The sequence below is a fragment of the Gymnogyps californianus genome, chromosome 2 (assembly GCF_018139145.2).
Source record: "Gymnogyps californianus isolate 813 chromosome 2, ASM1813914v2, whole genome shotgun sequence".
NCBI lineage: Eukaryota > Metazoa > Chordata > Aves > Accipitriformes > Cathartidae > Gymnogyps > Gymnogyps californianus.
This window is the reverse complement of record NC_059472.1, coordinates 71390426-71409549: the sequence shown is the minus strand read 5'-3', so window position 1 is coordinate 71409549 and position 19124 is coordinate 71390426. Positions and strand designations below refer to the sequence as shown.

General features: G+C 40.0%; 1 protein-coding gene across 1 annotated transcript in view; it reads right to left on the bottom strand.

Moving 5' to 3' along the window:
• Nucleotides 1-18557, bottom strand: part of MOCOS (molybdenum cofactor sulfurase) — a 226509-nt gene extending 207952 nt beyond the window's left edge. The window contains exon 1 of the mRNA XM_050892742.1: nt 18419-18557. Within this exon, the coding sequence (XP_050748699.1) occupies nt 18419-18557 (139 nt within the window). The remainder of the gene's footprint in view (nt 1-18418) is intronic.
• Between the last annotated feature and the right edge of the window lie 567 nt (nt 18558-19124).

Here is a 19124-nt window from a genome sequence, read left to right as displayed (position 1 = left end):
ATCTGAAAAATACGTAGGTAGAGCCTTGCTCAAACCAGAACGGTGCTTCAGAATCGCATCTTCCTAGTAAGAAACTACATCTTAACTTCTAGGCTATGTTTTTTCACAGTCAGTGTATTCTCATATCTCCCATGTCAGCATCGTTTTGCTTTAATACCTATTTTCACCCACTCGGCTCCAACAGGTGTTTCTCCCTTGACAAGCCGGTAGCACCTCTCCACCTGCTCTGGCTAAAAATGCCATCCTTCTTTATTTCTAATGCACGATAAATCTGACAACCCATTCCAGTCCCAGTGGTAGCTCTTCCAGCTGGAAGCTCTTTCTCTGGGAGTGATAGGGGGATGGAGATCATGGGGTGGGGGAGCAGAACACACATTCCAGAAGAAGATCTCAGAATTTTGGAGAGCTAGAGTAATTTTCCCTAACTTTATGGGAAAAATACCTCCTCAGACCAATACATCCGTATCTCTTGGCTTACACTCCTAACTGTTACTCCTTACCTGGTTTGTACTCCTAATTGTTCTAGTAGTCAGGAAAAACAGCATTATTAACCCAGGGGGAGGTTTAATGCCTGAAAAGTCCATGTATAATGCTTGACCAAGATCTCCTGTATCACCTTGTCACCAGTAAGCAGTCACCATTGTAAACTGAAACCACAAACAGGAGACAGCAACAATTTTTCAGTGTGCTTTCTATAGTGTGAAAAAATGTTAAGTATAGGAGTTTCGGTATCGCTTCTGAGTAACTACTTAAGATTTAATACAATGTATGGTGGGAATTTCATTTCAATAAGACACAGAAATACTGAGATTTTACTAGGGAGATAGGAAGTATGCATGAAAAACTATGTACAAGCTTTTCTAGTGCATATGTATTGGGTTAATCTAAACATTTTTCCATCATAAAATCTTTTGGCACCGATTCCCCACAGAGCAAGCTAGTTTAACTTTTACTTTATAGTAATTTGATCCAAGCTGCTACCTCAAGTGAAGCTTACTCAACTATAAACAGACCAATCCAAATTATAAGATTATGCTCAATTGCTTTACCTTTACTGAAGTTCACAGACTGCATTAGATATACTGACATCAATAATACAACCCATTAAATAAATTTATTTCTCATTTGGAGATTATTTTGAAGTGAGAATTATTTTGTAAAATTTTTCAAGACTGACTGTAATTTCCTAATACCTCCACAAACAATGTAATACTTCAGTACAAAAAGCATCACCTAATTGGAAAACAAGATTTTTCCCACTCAAAAAATAAATATCTAACAGACACAAACAGGTTTCTGTCAATAATTTAACAGGAATGTAATTATACATTGGCATAAATGTTCTGTTAATACCTTACTATATTTGGCCTAAATTAGTTTTTACAGCTTATTTTCCATTTATTAGGGGTCTTCCCAAGCACAGATTCAAAGTCTTCAACAACCATTTCCAGGAATGTGCTAGGAATGAAAAAGTACATTTATCAAAAAATAATGTTATAGTAAACCACAGTTTTTAATTCTGAAACAGTATGACAACTGCAGAGATTTGTTAACCAGTTCTGACAAAAGTAACAAAATACCAGCTTCCTAATGTCTAGGCCTGAACACAGCAGTATGTGAGAGAAATCCTACCTAACACAGGTCTGCTTTTAATAGGAATAACAGCAGGCAGCTTCCAGATACTCTATTTTTTTAACTTCACTGATGTCCAGCATGTTACAGCTTACTAAAAGAAAACTAAAAATCACTGGAGCTGTTGACACAAGCACATAGTTTATGACCCTCTTTCCAAAGTACTGTTAACATGTGACACAGCTTTTGGAGGCTTGGTCATTACTTTGAATCTAACTTTGGACAGCAAAAATCCACTGCTGGATACTGCCGTACAGCTGTTTAGAAGGAGGAGTTTGTGGCTCTTCCAGAGACATTACCTTGCATTGGGTACAGACATTATCATTTCAGAGGTCAGGTTCTCTGACCTCTGAAGGGCTGCAACGGGACAAAAAAAGTCTTTTCCAAAGTCTAGTGAGTCAAAAGTAAGCCAAGCAAAGTCTGACTGAGTCTCCAGCTGTAGTACAATGAACAACCAGAGCAGAACTTTGCCTTCAGGTTACAGAGACCTCACCTCTACGAAAAGAAGCAAGCTCCATTCAAACATGAGAACATGCATCAAGGTCTGATTCAGAGCCTTTGAAGTAATTATGAGGCTCTGCTGAACTCTGTATGAGTTAAACCATTAACAAATACACTATCATCAGCACTTCCTAAACATACTGCACTGATTACCTTTTTGGTTCCAGGCCAAGTTAAAGAGCTGGGTTATGATCTGCACAGAAGCTTAAATGACCTTTGAAACAAGTGAAATTTTCATTTCTTGAATAAGATATGCTGGGCTGCTCATATTGCTATCTCCTCATATGGTGTCTACAGGACATCTTCAGTCTCTGGGGTATGCATGCACTCTCTAGAAGTCCAGGTATCAATTCAAAAAGTGCAACATTTGTAACAATCTGTTAACAAAAGGAGTAGGAGGGCTATAATAACAGAGGCAACAGCAACAGAATCTCAAAATGACATAAATCAGCTTACTAGAGTCAGTTATATCAAATGAAGAACTGCTCCAGAAGTGTATTCAAGGCATCCAGGTGATTGATTGAGTGTTTCCTCCAAGCACATATTATACACCTTTATTTACAAATATGCACAAATACGCCTGTGTATGCAGTACTGAGATGGGTATATGAATACATGTACATAAGTATCCCCTTAAAGAGGATAATTAGTGTTTTCATGTTGCTTCTTGCAGCAGAACATAAGGAAATGCAGATGTGAATCTGGAGACTCTCTTCCCTTACAGCTCTTTTCCACCTTCTCTTCTCTACTGCTTCTCTAACTGTACATTTTGATATTTTTGGCAAAGTGATAACCTAGAAGTCATCACATCTGCTTTCAGTCTCACTTAATCAAAATTAACATCTACAGAACAGCATCAACACTCAACAAAAACAGTATCAACTTTTAGTAACATATCAAAGTTGGGTTTTTTTGTCAGGGCTTCTTTTGTTAAAGAAATAAAAGATACTTCACCTTAAGTGCCCCTTCCCTCTCCCCCAAATAAGACAGACCAAAACAAAGGTATCTAAAATAGCTACATTAACTATAGTTACTGGTGGATATCTTTGAAGAGAGTTAGGCACACTTCTAACTTGAATAAATTTTCATTCACGAGAGAATGCCAGTACAGGGGACTGAGTTCTAATGCTGTTCAGCTCAATGCAAGTCCATTCAGTCAACTACTCTTCTCCTTTGCAACTTACTTTGTTTATCAGGATGCTCTATGTTTAAATAGAAGTAGGATTCGGGGCACCTGTGAAGTTAATCCGATTTATGCTACTACTAAGAGCGTACAAATATCTAAGCATCATGAACCCAATAATAGACTGACACTACTGATATAAATATACTGAATTTCATGTTTAGTAACAACCTTCCAGTGGATACTTTTGCCTAGAAAAATGAGTTTTGCAGTTGCTCCTTCTTTTTTTTACAGACCCAGCAATAAAGCAATTACAACTTTATCCTAATTTTATAACCATACACCTAAAGAATATTTTGCTGCGCTTCACTAAATCATGGTATAATTCCTCCCAATTAAAGGGCTTCTTTCAATACTAACGACATTAGAAATGAAAGAGAATTATAATTTCATCATAAATTATTCAAAGTACTAAATACAAATGGCCTCATTAACACTAGACTAGCTTTGAGAATGAATAAAAGATTATGCGTGGAAAAACAAATATTCTACAGTTTCCCTAATCTCTGAACTCTCATCTTAAAATCACAACTCTGCCACAACACGCCTATTGCGTTTTGCCTCAAGGCAGCTGAGGAAACATTATACACTTAAAAATCAAGGTCTTCCCCCACAAAACGTATAGTCTTGCCATATTCGAATAAATGACAAGACCAGATGCAACATTCATACAACATATCTTACTGAATTTATGACACAAGATACTTGAAAATACTATCTAGATAAAACCACACACAGCATACTCTGCCTCCAGAACTGACTACAGGATTGGATCCTGAGTATGAGTACCAATTTCATATCTGGAGTCTCCATAACTATCATAACCACAGTGAAGTGCTGGAGTTGCTGGAGTTCCCTACCCACACTACAGCCTGGTCTTTCTTTATAGACCACTTCTACCAACGCTGTACAAAACAGAGACTGCTGAACACACCTATTCCTTACATGGGCAACGGATGTCAGGTAGCAAGTAGAGAGTTATGCAAGCTAAGAAATTCAGGAATTGATTCTGTAACATGAAGCGAGGATGGAAAGGAATTTTAAGTGAGGTGAACATTATTTATGACAACGAATGATCAAATTAATAATGAACAGTATTATCATAAATGGAAAAGTAATAGCAATTTGCTAATATTTCAGAGCTACTTTCTGTGCTGTTAATTTTCAAATACTTCCTCAGACTTGCTAGTCTAAAACTATAACTAGAAGTAACATGACAGAATACTGTTGAGTTTCTGTAATGAGCTCTTATTACATCCTGAAAATTTCTACTTTTTGTTGAATTTATACTGTGGGCATAATATTACCATATTTCCCCAAAGCAAGTATGTTTAAGGCAACAATAGTACATTTGGTTCTTATCACTTGCATTTGAAAGCTACTTATTTGTCATTAAGATGAAATTCATTTGTAATTCCTGTTTATTTTTAGCAAAACTGCACGAACATTTTTCACCAAAAGGATCACTCAGGAAATGTAAAAATGAACCACCTAAACATATCAAAACTACCTTCTAAAACAGTTAGTAAAGGTTCCCAGTGGAGCACAGAATGGCCAAGGTATGGGTCAGGGGTTTGGAAAATGTAAGGGAAAAGATTATAACTCTAAGCAAAGGAAGCACAAAATCAAGTTGTCTAAATAAAAACTTGAATTTTAAAATTAGTATGTTAGGATGCACTCATTTGTGTCCTTAGTTACAGTTATCTCAAGAAGGACCTGATTTTCAAAGAATTCTAAGATCACATCCATTGTAAATCTGGTTCAGTCAGATGTCTCAATCTGCTCCACCATCTTTCAAATTAGTATCCAAAATTCAAACAATTAAGGGGGAAAAAATCTTGGTCAAAATATTCTGACACAATGATAACTCAAAGAATGCACCTAACCCAATGCATACAACAATTGGTTCTACATGTTTCATTCCAGATCCATTTACTTCTAAAAACTGCTCTCCAAATTTGTCCCATAAATACCAGAATGGGAATGATCCCTATTATGTCATGTAGTCACCACCGTAACGCAATTAGTGGCTCCCCAATAGTCAACCTAGAACAAACCTAGGCAATTAGCTGCACAGAACATCACGCAGGTTTCATGTGAGACAACTGCGTTGAGGAAGTTTGTTTCCAGACGGACAGTAAGCATTCCTCAATATTTTGCAGAAACACCAGATATCTGGTACTTTGCCTCCACAGAAAGTCAGGATAAAGTGAGAAAGTGAACCTCATGAGATCAGTTATTGCACAGTGTACACAGATTTTTTTTTTTAATTATTTTTTTTTCTACAGGAGCAAACTATGGGCTTCTCTTCTCCAACTTCTGCTGACAGAGGGATACAAGAAAGGCATTAAGTGTAAATTTTTCCCCATGCCCACCCCATGATCTTTCCCCCCCTGCCCCCCTTTCAACTTCAAACACTTTTATTTCCTTCTGCTAAGAAAGATGACTGTTAGGCACTTTGTGTTCTCACCACAGTGAGACTAAAATTCCTGGATTTATATATATACACCAATTTATTTATACTTATTTATGTTTATATTTTTATAAATACCCACTGTAATGACTGTTCAGTGGAAAGACAATAAGAAACAATCAGTTTTGACAGGAATAGGTTCTTCCTTATATGACTTTTTTCTCTAGTGTTTCATTTTGTCTCATATCATATTCCTGTCTACAAGCTGGGAACCCCAACCAACATATATCCAGAGACTATATTAGACTAGACTGCTGTTTTCTTCTGAGCCATTCCACAAGGAATACATAGTGCAGTGAAGCAGATTCAATGCATGCAACACTGTCCATAACTCATTTACATTAAGAGCCTAAACAGTAAAGTTTCTCCTCTGGATTCAGCTATTTCAGTTCTCCAACTACGGGGAAATTCAATCTACAACCAAAAAAAAAAAAACAATGGAGATGCGTAGTGACTAAAAAGACCACAAGTCATGTAGACAGACTATAAAAAAAAAGTATAAAAACTAATCTCTTGTCCTAAAGGAAAAAACAAGAGAGCTCCCTTCCACACCCCACCCCTCATATCTGGAAGCTTTTTATAACTATATTCTATATATCAATTTTATTCATTTGAGAAATTCTCATGCTGTTTTAATACAACTCATGTAAGAACCCAGATAATTTTTAAAGACACAATAAGTTCTATAAACATAAAGTTTAGGAGGCATTTGAAGAAGTGGGAACTAGCCAAAGGCGGGTTTTCCCCCTAACTTCCTAATACCCACTCATTAAAATAGTTTTACATGTAACATTGAAATACAAAAACTGAAGATGATTGTAAATTAACTGCTATTTGATTAGTTTAGTACGTAATCACATTTCTACCACTAGAATGGAAGGAAACAGAAGCAGAAGTGACTGGTATTAGAGGCTGGATGTACCCACAAGGTATGTAGCATTCAGAGTTGAAGATTTGATCAGACACTTTTGGAAACATGACAGCTGTCATGAGATTATTTGGTACTGTTTCCCCCACTTCAGTGGCACTGAAGTTTATCCAGGAAGCGCTGCAGTGTAATCCTCATGACACTTTACAAGTACACCTATCCTTCTCTGTACTTGCAGAAATGGAAGAAAAACTGATTAAAGTTCTGATGGTAACAGCTATTTAATCTCTTAGGAGCTGTCACGCTCAGTGATGCAAAGCTCAGAGAATCGACTGAGTGCCTCCAAACAAGCGTGACACACTGTGAACTCTGCAACAGTCCACACATTCAAAGGAACAAAGCTTTTAATAATTTTTTTTTAATGGGTAGCTTCAGCTCCCATGAGCTAAAAAGCTGGCTTTGCCTTTCATTAGAGCTAATCAGAATATAAATATTCCAATGAAAGCAGGTGTTTTTAAATTTGACATTTGAGGGGCAGGGAGAGGAAGATTTCTCCCAACCCTTGAAAAATACCAGATAGAAAGGAAACTCAGTAAAGTATCGATATAACTCACTAGGATTTATACTTTTTCATCATTCACTAAGTACTCAACCTCATACTATTACAGGCTTCTAAGGCTAACCAAGAGGGTGAGTTGTAAGAGGGAGAAATAGATGGCTTCACCCCTTAGAGAGCATTTCACTGGACTAGACCCACCCTTTGGGCAAGTTGATATTGAAAAATGGGAGGTGGAGGGAGGGTTTGTTTCTATGCAGCCTACATCTCAAGGAGGGTTCCTATAGTGCCACAGGAAGGCTTTGTCTTCTGTCCCCAAATCTCTCCTAGTGGGTCAGATGAAGCCGGGGCCCTGGTAGTGCTCACTAGAAGACAGTCCTGGTTCCACAGCTCTGCGGTGCAGTGATGCTTTCTGCGCTCTGCAGATGAGCTTCACCAAGCCTAAACATAAGGCAGCTCCTAACAAAATCATCATTACTTCCTTCCTCGTTCCCAGAAGTCTGGTTTCTTTCCAAGCAGTAGTTTATACCCAAAGATCACTTTAAATTCAATTTTCCAACCAAAAACCCCTAGGCTTCTACAGAAATAGAAGATGGAAAGTTTAAAACTAAACTTGACAATGAGCTATGAAAGTTATTATTGAAATAGCTCTTTGTGACACGAAAAGGAGTATTAAAGAAGCTTACTTTTTGTCCCAGACATCTGCTTCCTTTTCCCTTCCTCATACCCCACCTCTTCCTTCAGCTCAGTGTTTTACAGACACTGGAGAGGCTTTAAAGAATGCAACTGAAGTGAGAATCGCCACCCATGATCAACACTTCTCAAGGAAAATATTTCACAGAATCAAATCCTAAATTGTTGCTATGATCCAAAGAAAATGGGTGCTTCCCAAGGAATAGCTTTCCTTTATGTTGGAGTTACAATCGCAGTGTTTTGTTCACAGGAGAACCAATTCAATGCATGGTAATCCCTTCAATGCTGTAGAGCCATTAAATAGGTGTGAGTACATCAATAGCTGCTATTCTAATTATTGAAAAGCTAAATTTCCACCTAAATCCAAAATCAGAGCCTTTACTCTGGGTTTACTTTGTAGAAGAAAAACAAATTATTAATTTTCTGATCATTAGAGAAGTTATTCTGTTACTCTGGAACTGACCCTGAAGGACAAAGGGCAGATGCAACTGCTAGTGCCATGACTTTTTAGTCAAATTCCACTTCAGAGAGTTTCACCTGAGCATGAATTTGGAATAGTTTCACTGAAATACGCAATTCATTTGCCCAAGAAATGACAGATTTATAGCTGTGATTTCAACAAGACCTACATCAAAGACAACTTCCACAAAGAATTTAAAAAAAGAATGAAAGAAAGAAAGACAGATTCTCACAAAGACTCCAGCTTTGCAAATTAAGATGGCTTTTGGAGACATTTAATGTACACAGCAAGTGACCTTCCCACTACAACTGTCATAGTTTTTCTCCCTTCCTTCTGTATTTCTGCTCTTGGTGAGTTTGGAGAGATAATAAGAGTTCACTGATGGAACATTAACTAGACAGTTAACAATCGTTAAAACAGAACGCTTAATTTCATTACCAGAAAAAAACCTGGCAGGAACACGCACCTCAGTCAAATCAGAAATAGCTGTAAACAACAGAATGGAAAGAAGTTTGTGAGTCCCACTCACAGGGGCTGCTCTGTCCCAGGAAAAAGGAAAGTCAGCTGCGGTGCAGTTCAGATGTATCACTCTTTATCTCCTTATTCTGTCTTCAAAATACACCTTTGCAGCCATCCCTTAAAGGTTATTTTTACATTTTAATGTCTCCTGCAAGTAATTTCACGTTACCCAAAACATATCTTACATGGTTTCTAGTTTATTTCTTATGTACTGCAAGTCTTCCAATTCACTTTGAATGAATTTAAATGGCATATGTTTTTCTTCACTTATACTAGTATTAAATTATGTCCTTTTTAGAAGGGCAACCAGTTATCTTGCATTTGTATTATTAGGCTGTCTCAGCAGCATTGTACCTGTCGCTAAACATCTATGCTAAGGTGATAAGAAGAGGATTATTATCATATTCCTACACTTCGCGACCACCTTCCACAATATGTTACTTCTCAGGCATTCGCATTCTTAAGGGAATGCATTTAAAAGCTGTTATTCATTAATCAAATGTTTCATTTGTTTGTGAACACAAACTCTATGATCAAGTAACAACAGAGTGCAATAATCTTTGTACAGTTTTGTCTGAACATCAATTCGGTCAGCTTCTACTGAAAATATTCGGTCGCAATACTAGCAAGTTTATGTGAGGAGGGAAAGTAGCATGTCTGCGGCTGGCAAAGGCTCCTTTTTCGTCCAGTCTTTAATTTTACTCCATTCAGTCCATCAGGTAGGGAGTTCATGCTAGTTAACCACTTTTATTTATCTGCTTTTATCCAGTCTCATGAGAAGGCAACATGCATTATCAAAGCAAATAGTCCATCACAACTGAGATCACACAGCGTATTTAAGAAGAGTCTCCCATTCTACTCACTGGGCTTACGCACTCCTCAATTGATTAAATCTGTAACGAGTATTTTCCTAACATGTGATGAATCAAAGACGATGACCGATTTTAAAAAAGTTGCATACTGCCAGAGCAGCTGAGTAACATTTTGTTTTGTGACAATTCTAATTGTTTACATTAAAAGAAATTATAGGCAGATATACAAATAATAAAAATGTGACTCCCAGTCACATGTTTAACAAGTTACTTAATAAGTTACACTCCTCAATAAGTTACTTGGGAAATGAATGGCACAGCAGATGAACAGTGTATTTTACTTCACAGCAATACAAAGTCCTTTTTTTTAAAGAAAGGCAACATACATTTGTATCCGTTACTGATACCATCAGTTCCAAATTACTGAATTATGACAACTTTAATGCACTGTGTGGCATGAACATAAAAATGTGGAAAATCCTGGGCTTCAGTTTCTTCCTCAGGAAGAAATTACAGGGCAAACTTTCTGATGACTGTGTAACTTCCTCTGACCTGTTCATAAGTTTGCAGAAGGGTACGAACAGTGATATTTGGTGTTTAATTGTGCATTAATGAAATTAATTCACACAACATTAATTTAATTAATGAATATGTCTTCAAGTGAGCTTCCTGTCATCTTTCCAAATTTTAATTTAGGACATTACTCTCCATATTGCCAGAAGTAAGCCTAGTTGTGTAATCGTCCTTCCTCAGCTAACCACGTCACCAAAAGATCACATCCTTGGATATCTCTCTCTCTTTTAAGAAGACCGTAAGTGACAAAAATCCTGTCCAGTCATGTTCTTAGCTTTCTTTTAAAAGCATTTTAGATCCTGTTGCTCCAGGGACTAATCTGAATGAGCACAGAAACCACATCTTTTTTACTTTTCTTGTAAAAGCCATATTCCCCTGGCTGCTACAAGAAAGGAGGAGTGAGTCAGTACAATCCTGAAAGCCAGAAGGGGGAAATAAAATAGCAGGGAGAGAAAGATTTCTTTCCCAAAGACCTGCCTTCCAATTTTATATGTGTATTTCACATACCTGAAAAAAAATGACTTAACACTTTCCTGCATGGCACTCTCACAACAGCTGCCTGCCTGGGGTTGTATCCTCATTGCAGGCACCTCGCAGACTGTCGCTTCTCTACAGCAGGACAGAAGGTGAAGGGGCAAACAGCACCACAGCACAGGATCTATCTGGGCTGCCACGAATACTGCCAGGAGCATAACAACTCGCCTCATTAGCAATGAAACTAATTAAGTCTGACTTTTTACTGCTTTGTGGCCTGTCTTTATGCCTCCCTGCCCTACTATACCCCTGTTTCTCCATAACTCTGACATCCCTTTCCCACACCTTCAGTTCTTGACACCACCTTTTTCATAATACCTCCAGAAAACACATCTCCTAACAAACGTGACAGGAACCAGACTGTGGTTCTCAATATGCAGACATGGTAACAACTATCAGCATTATTAACTTAGGAAGAGAAAAAAAATTGTACCAACCCCAAGCTGACATATTCCTAAGAAGAATCTTTTTTTTTTAGTTCTGTTTTTAAGTTTCTGAGTTCAGTGAAGTATAAAAATTAAAAAAAAAAAACCACTTTACTCGTATTTTAGTGTCACATAAAGGAAAACATCTGCACTGATGGCTTGGGCCAAGACAACCTATTGTAAAAGGCCTGAGATATTTGAGAGCTCAGCATCCTACTTCCTAAATACCATCTCTGAGTTAAGCATCCCACTAGCCTCCTGCTCTGCAAATATTTGTGCTGTCTACCCATTTATCACCCCCTTATATTAGTGCTTTTTATTATGCAGCACTCTGCAGTATGGCCTTCCTGAATTCAGTGAGTGTCTTTTCACATCCAAGCGATGCCTCTGCAGCATCTCTCTGATACCAAGCATGTAATGAATCAAGCTGATCAACAAAACCTGACCTCTCACCTCTCCGTTTGTCTTTTTGTCCTTAGACTGGGAGTACCCTTGAATTCTGGCAAGCAGCTCAGATATGGGAATTGATACTGTAACATATAATGGAAATTTCAAGAGCTTCATGTGCCAGGTTCTGATCTTGCAGAGGAAATTCCAGTATAAGTGCAGGGACACCAGAAGCAGATCACATCTGTCTGAAAACTTACATATACTCTTTAATTAATAATCTTACATTTCATATTTAAAAAAAAAAACCAAACCAAATCAGATATACATTGTATGGAAATATACAGAAATAGGCTGGGAAGAAATCAATACACATCTTACATACAGCAACATCATAACAACGGAGGAGGACAAACAGGAGAATCTAAGAGGAAGCAAAGGCAACGGAAGGAAGAAAGCACCACTGATGTGGGATCTTCTAGGAACAAGATTTTGGTGCATTTCCAATTTTTGAGTAAGAGATAAGAAAGCATCTTGTGCTTTTCTAAATAAAACATCTGCCTGTTTCAATACTTTCATACACTAATATACATCTTGTGCAGACATTAATTTTAGAGATAATGTATCTTTTAATTAAAAGTGCAATTTTTTTTAAATGGGTGGCTGATGCCCTGCAGCATCTATGGAGTTCCATGAAGTATCTTTCCCAATCTAATACTTTTTTTTTTATCTCTACATGTTGATTTAAAAAATCTAGTGTCTATATACGATTATTTCTTGTAAAGAAACTAGTCCCAACTGATCGACTACTTATTTCTAAAATACACCTGAAAATTCTGAGTTCATGTCAACTGTATCAGGTTTATAGGGTTTGGTACTTTGCTTTTTTGCTCAACATTTCTGTATTCCAGACAGAGTTTTAAATGTCTTGTACTATGTGACACAAGCGATTACAGAGCCAGTGTAATGGTGCAGTGAACATCTTCATATGGGTATTACAACACCAAATCTGAAGTTAAAAATGAATTATATATATTACTCTGAGTAATACAATTCAAGAAAGAGAAGACATTACCTGTATCTTTCAGCGAATTTTTTTTCCTTTAACTACACTTTAAAGTAACTAAAACTTTAATCAGTGCTGAAATATTACAATGACAATATCATTGACTATTCTTCACTAAGAGCTATGTCCATCACAAAGAGCAAAGGATCACCCAGCTCTGGGTGATCAATTGAAAGATCAGTCTTCCACAGAGCAGACCACCGATATCCTTCTGAACCCTGAAATGCAAGGTAAGAAATTCCTTAACAGTACCTGTGACTTCTATGTAGGCAGAAGAAAACATCTGAAACTAACACACAGTTGCTGTTACTGCATTTGGTACTAAATCCACTTTATGTTCCACACATGCTTCCTCTTTGATGTCAATTCTTTAGATAACAGCTTATTTAGATAACTACTGCTGACTTGAAATCGACAGGGAGTATTAAGGCTTTACATGAGCATATATATTGGTTTTTACAAAACAATTGTCATGTAGTTGTGCAGTTACACTTCCCATACCAGAGCTTCTTTTTACAATACCTTCTCCACCCACTAAATGCATCTTCCCAGATGTCTTCTAGCATTTCAAACTGTCCAACAGCAGTCTTGTTCAATAAATATAATTTCTTTTGCCTTCTTCCTCCCCCTCAAATAAAAAACCCAATGTGTTTCACAAAATCAAATCACATTGTGACAGAGGGGCTACAGAGGACAGAAGCAGGTTATCAGCCAGAGATCTCACAGCTGCTGAGAAGAGAGCAAACAAGCCTTGCACAGTGCTAGGAAGAGGAGCTCTCAGCTTTAGACACCAAAACAAGAGGTTTAGAAGATTTCTCCTCTGTTCAGGATGAGCTAGAGATGAGGTAACTCAGTGAGACTTACTCTCCAGCACAACTGGCAGCTCTTCTAGCTACCCAGAATCTTCCAACGAGACAACAAAAGCAGCCTCATCCTTCCCCACACATTGCTTTTGCTGCCTTTGGGTAGGAGAGGTAAGCACTGGATTAACATTAACATATGCCAGTCTCTGCACGTGGGTGAAATCATTCTACCCTTCCAGGAGATGCTGTCTCTCCCAGGACTGTAGCTGCCTAGTTTAATTCTGGCCGGCAATGGGTGGGTGGGCGGGCTTCAGGGAACTCACAATTAAGTATTGCATCTGACCATAAAATGGTATATGCCTTGCTTCTGGTTCAGCAATGCAATGAATCAAAATAAACTTACCCTCATTATCAAACTGGTTTTTAAACGGCATGATGAGACTTGTATATTGCTAACTTGCGTAAAGAACAATATTGTTCAAAGAACCTAACTATAAAAGGTTTTGCTGAACACACACAGTCACTTAGTCTTCAAGAAAAAGAAAAAAGAGATTGAAAAGACAAGATTCATCCACAGATAAAAATTATTAATAATTAGGAAATCAGCAGAAAGTAACATAAACACAAGCAGAAGTAGAAGACAGCTACCAGATCAAACAGAATGGTCTTAAAAAAAAACAAAAAACAAACCTCTGTAGATGTAAAAAAAAAAAACCCACAATTATTTTAGGATACAAAAATTATTCCAAATAATTTTTTTTTTTTTTAAAGAAAAGAAAAAAAACTCAGACACAAGGCTGGTAGAATTTCGGGTTTGACAAGGCAAGCAAACTGCCATAGCAGTAGAGAAACTGAGGTCGCACCTACATTTGCAATCAAGAGGTGAGCACAACTCTTCAGGCTCACAGTACTCTCACCTTCACAAGTTTCATAAAATGTGAGCATCAGCTACCTATCAACAAAATTACTCTGAGCTGACACACCAGAATGCATTTCCTACTTCTGAAATTCAGCCAAAACACCAGATTACCCCAAATGTGACAAAACAGATAGGCTTTTCTGTTCTCAGAGGACAGAGCTGACCTTTGCTAACCGAGCCACTGAGGACTAACTGAAGTGCACGGAGAAGACCTACTTTTCCTATTCTCCTCCTTACAGGAAAAGTCTCAGTGCAAATAATTATCAGCAATATGAGTAAGAAGTCTTATTTTTGTGTAAGGTCAGATCCACCACCCAGCTATGCCTTAACTGAGCAACAGAATAAGCTCTCGTACAGGTGACCAGTTCATGGGACATCATTTGAGTTTCAAAGAAACAAAGGCCAATTCTGTTACTCAAAGCTTAGTTTGCCTTTCCTTTTTGTTTAACAGGCAAGCTACATTATTATTGTTAGTTGTATGTAATCACACATTATCACAAATGTTCATACTACTAAGGTAACACATGATTTGTCACATGACTGTTGTTGAAGTATGGGACCGTGACCGATTTGACATTAAATGCGACAGCGCATCTTACCTCAGTTAAAGACTATCTTCAAATAGTCAGCAGCCCTTAAAGAATATGTGATCACTAATACACACTGGTTTTTATTTGGGGGATGGGTATCCACTGCTTATCGCTCTTGGAAAGCTCCCACTGAAAAGGACACAGCTATCTTAGAGGAGAATACTGGCACACAACTGAAACTGGAAAGGTATCTTGGGATTAAATACTGCATTGCAAATCACGTCAGCTTTTTCTTTTTTAAAACCACTATACGAACTGAAGCTGATATTTTCTTTGCTATGATAAACATCACAGAAGCATATTCATCCCCATTACTTAACAACAGAACCTATAAACTCCCGCTGATTTCTTTATCCATTTCTAAAGCACAATTTACAATCCTACACTGCAGATAAGAGTACGCTGCTCACAAGATTAAAGTCAAGGTCACGTATTGCACATACACTGCTGCCTGTGAAACAGGGATCCGTTTCACAGACTCCACATATATTTTTAGAAGGCGCTGCTCTAGCCATCGGTGAACAGTCCTTGAATTACAAAAGTGAAGATAAACTTTGGCTTAAAAGGTAAAATTTAAGGTTTCTGTGCCAAAACAGACAGACCTCTGCTGATTCAAGGAAGTACAGTAGTTCTTTTAATCCCTTCAGAAAACCTGAAGGGGAAATCCCCAACACACTCAGTACGAGCCTAACGTTCCTTCTGATGGAGCCAAGAGTGAAACTCCCACAGACTTTGACAGGACTACAGGTAGACCACCTTTGAAAATCCTGGTTTTATAGTATGTCTGGTAGCCGGTGTTCCCTACACACATCTGTTGTACCTTCTTCTCAACAGGCACTTGTGCAACTATTCACACTAGAGCTACAATAGAAGCACTAGCACCATGCAAGCAAAGGTTTGTAACACAGAAAAGGTTTCTGCCTTCCCCAGAGAACACCATTTGCACAAGATGTCCTTAGTGGATGCCACCAAATATCAGCAATCAGGAAGAAGTGAATACATTTATATGCAATAATTATTATTATCAAATGCTGCTCGTAAGAAGATGACACTTCCAAAATTAAGCATTAGGCTTAATTCATGGATATCTAGAGAGGGACTCCAAAAATTCTGTTCACATAAAAAGTGAGCAGCAAAATCTGGATTTTTATCCAACTTTAATGATGGGAAGATCTTTGAGGCATGCCCCAAACAGACAGAGCAAAACGTTACTGTTAACTACCTAAAAACAGAGCTCATTCTCTTTTGCCTAGTGGAACTAGTTAAGATTGCTCTTTACTAGAAGGGATTAAATTGCAGCACCTTTGTGCAGTAGGGAGACACCCAGCAGAGATCAACCCCATAAACAGCTACAGGTTCCTTAGTGAATCAGTGTTTTTACAATCAGGACTTACCCATAAAGTTGACCCAAGGCCACCAGAGATGTAAAACTTCTACCTCATCCCCCAATCTGCATGTTCTGGCAGGTCACTGAAAATGCTTAAGTAGCTAAATGCCTGAAAGCCCCGCTAATCTTTTATAAGTCATCTGGAGAAGGCCCCTTTACTCACTATTGCTGCTGTCAACCTGTACATCAGCCACCTTTCCTTCGCCTTATTTCAGCAAGGCAACAAAGACCTAGAGCTTTAAAAGACATTTTATAACATCAACATCAGTGTGTCAAGACCTTCAGCAAGTGGGAATACAGCCACATGGCTAAATAAAAGGAGGCCAAGGAGTAAGTACAAGCAATGTGCTTATCATCCACACTGCTCTGCTGTCAGCCAGTTCCTGGACTCTGTCCTGGACTAGTCTAACCAGTCAGCTCCGAGACAAACAGATGTGTAAGGCAGGGGACACTTAGCCTTACACACTTGGCCTAGGAATCTGTCCCATTTGGCACTACTGGCATCATCTGAAGGCACAAGTTCTTGACTAGAGGAAATATGCCCCTGTTTTTAAGACAAGAATCCCAGACAGGACACCACGTGTATGTACAGCGATCAGTTAAGGACACTGATCTTCCTCACAGAGGTGACAAGCTTTCAAGATGAATGGACGACAATTTATGAATTGAATATCATGTTAAAATTCTGAAGGGGAAAACAAAGGCAGAAGGAATTTGCAACCTAGGTCACCTTACCATAGACTATTACATGATTTCAATTAGCTACTATTGTGACAGATTCTATTTTATACCCTGTATTTGTTTTTATCTTTTTCTGGAAACATTCTAAATTATCTATCATCCACATCTTATTTTAGTAGGTCGCATGACCAAAGTGTTACTCAGTAGCCTATGTTAGCCAAAACATTTTCAAACAGAGGGAAACTAATGCTCTGCCTTTGCAGGGACCTCCATTTGGGAACCCAGACTGAGCCACCAGACATCATTCATTAGCAGATACACTTTATTTCAAAACTGGGGAGCCTCATGACAAACCAGCCTGATTCTCAGGAGTTTTGAAAAGTCATCTGCTTAAATGTCTAAACAATGTTTCAGTCACAAAACACCCACTTTTCAGAATCTTGGCCTGAATTTAGGACAAGCAGTTTCTTGTTATCAAGCTTTCACTGATGCAACTAATACCAGACTGTGAAATTAACTTATTGAATCTTAAAGAAAAGTTCCTCAAACTGCTGCTTGAAATTAAGTTTTTTCCACTTCCCTCTAGAGGCAAAGTGTAACTCCACTCTTTACTGAACACCCATGTGTGAGAAAGCCCGCTCTTGCATTCGATCACCAAAATTCAAAGAAATGACAAAAAGGAGCAGTAACATGAAACTCTTCACAGAAAGAGTGGCTTAAATAACAGTTTCAGGACGTCCAAACTGATGTTATTTACTCTGCTCTCTACTGTTTTTTCCCTAAGTATTTTGAAGTGCTAATATCATGGGCATTGACACCTCTTTAAGCAAAATAAATTATTCTAGTGTATCCGTCACGATTAGATTTGAAGTAATACGTTCAAGCAACGTTTAATTTTTGTGGGAGGGGAAATCTATATAACCTGCAAAAGCGGTTTACAAAGAGCTCTCTAACCACAAACCTTTAGTAGACGAGGGCTGTTCTACCATTTTAATTTGCCCTTCCCCCGCCTCTTCTTAGTATCTCGCTTTGCATCTTGTTGCTGTACCTAAATCCTGTGACTGAACTCACGGCACCTCCAGGGCACTTGTGCCGGAGGCGAGGGAGAAGGGGAGGGAGATGGGCGCCCTCCAGGCACCCCGCCGTGTCGCGGAGGAGGCTGCGGAAAGGTGAGGCCGCTGCTTTCTGCCAGCTTCCCTCAACCCCCCCTTCCCGGCCGCTCCCTCGCACCAGAAACTTCCCGCCCGGGGCCGAGGCGAGCCAGGACCGGCCCGGGCCTCCCCCGCCCCCGGCCCGCCCCCCGCGGCCCTACCCGCCCCTCACCCGCCCCTCTAGGCTGCGCCTGGCCCGCGGTACCTTGGAGCCGGGCGAACTCACGCTCCCGGAGGCCGCGCAGGCCGCCGCCGCCGTACCCGTACCCGTACTCGTACCCGGCGGGGCAGGCGGCCTGGAAGGCGCGGAAAGAGAGCAGCTCCCCCTGCGGCGCCCCGGCCATGCCGCCCGCTGCAGGCGGGAAGCGGGGAGAGAAAGTCTGACAAAACCACCAGCGCGACTCGCCGCGGGCAGCGGAGCCTCCCCGCCGGCAGCGCTGCGGGCAGGCACTGCCACCGGCCCAGCACGGCCCAGCCCGGCCGTGCCTCGCTCCTCCCGCCTCCCGCCCCCGACCGCCGCCGGGGGTGCCCGCGCCCCGCCTGCCTGCCCTGCCCCGGGCCCTGGGAGCGGCGGCGGGGCCCGGGGCCGGGCAGGGCCCGCAGCGGTCCGGCTGCAGCTGAGCCAGTGACCGGGGCCAGAACAGGGAGGCGGCGGGCGCGATGTGCGTTGCCGGGGTGGGCCGTGAGCCGGGCCTGGCCCGGGCGCCAGCAGCAGCAGCCGGCGCTGGCGGGTGCACGGCTCCACCGGTGTGGTGGTCCGAAGGGGACCCCCTGCACCGGCCCTGGCACCGCTCCAACCGGCGAGCACTCGGCAGCGGAGTCATCTGCCCGCACTCGTCATCCGGCCTTGGGCACTGGGGCAGGCAGATCCCCAGGCCCGCGGACCCAAGTAGAGCCAGTCCAACGTGAAG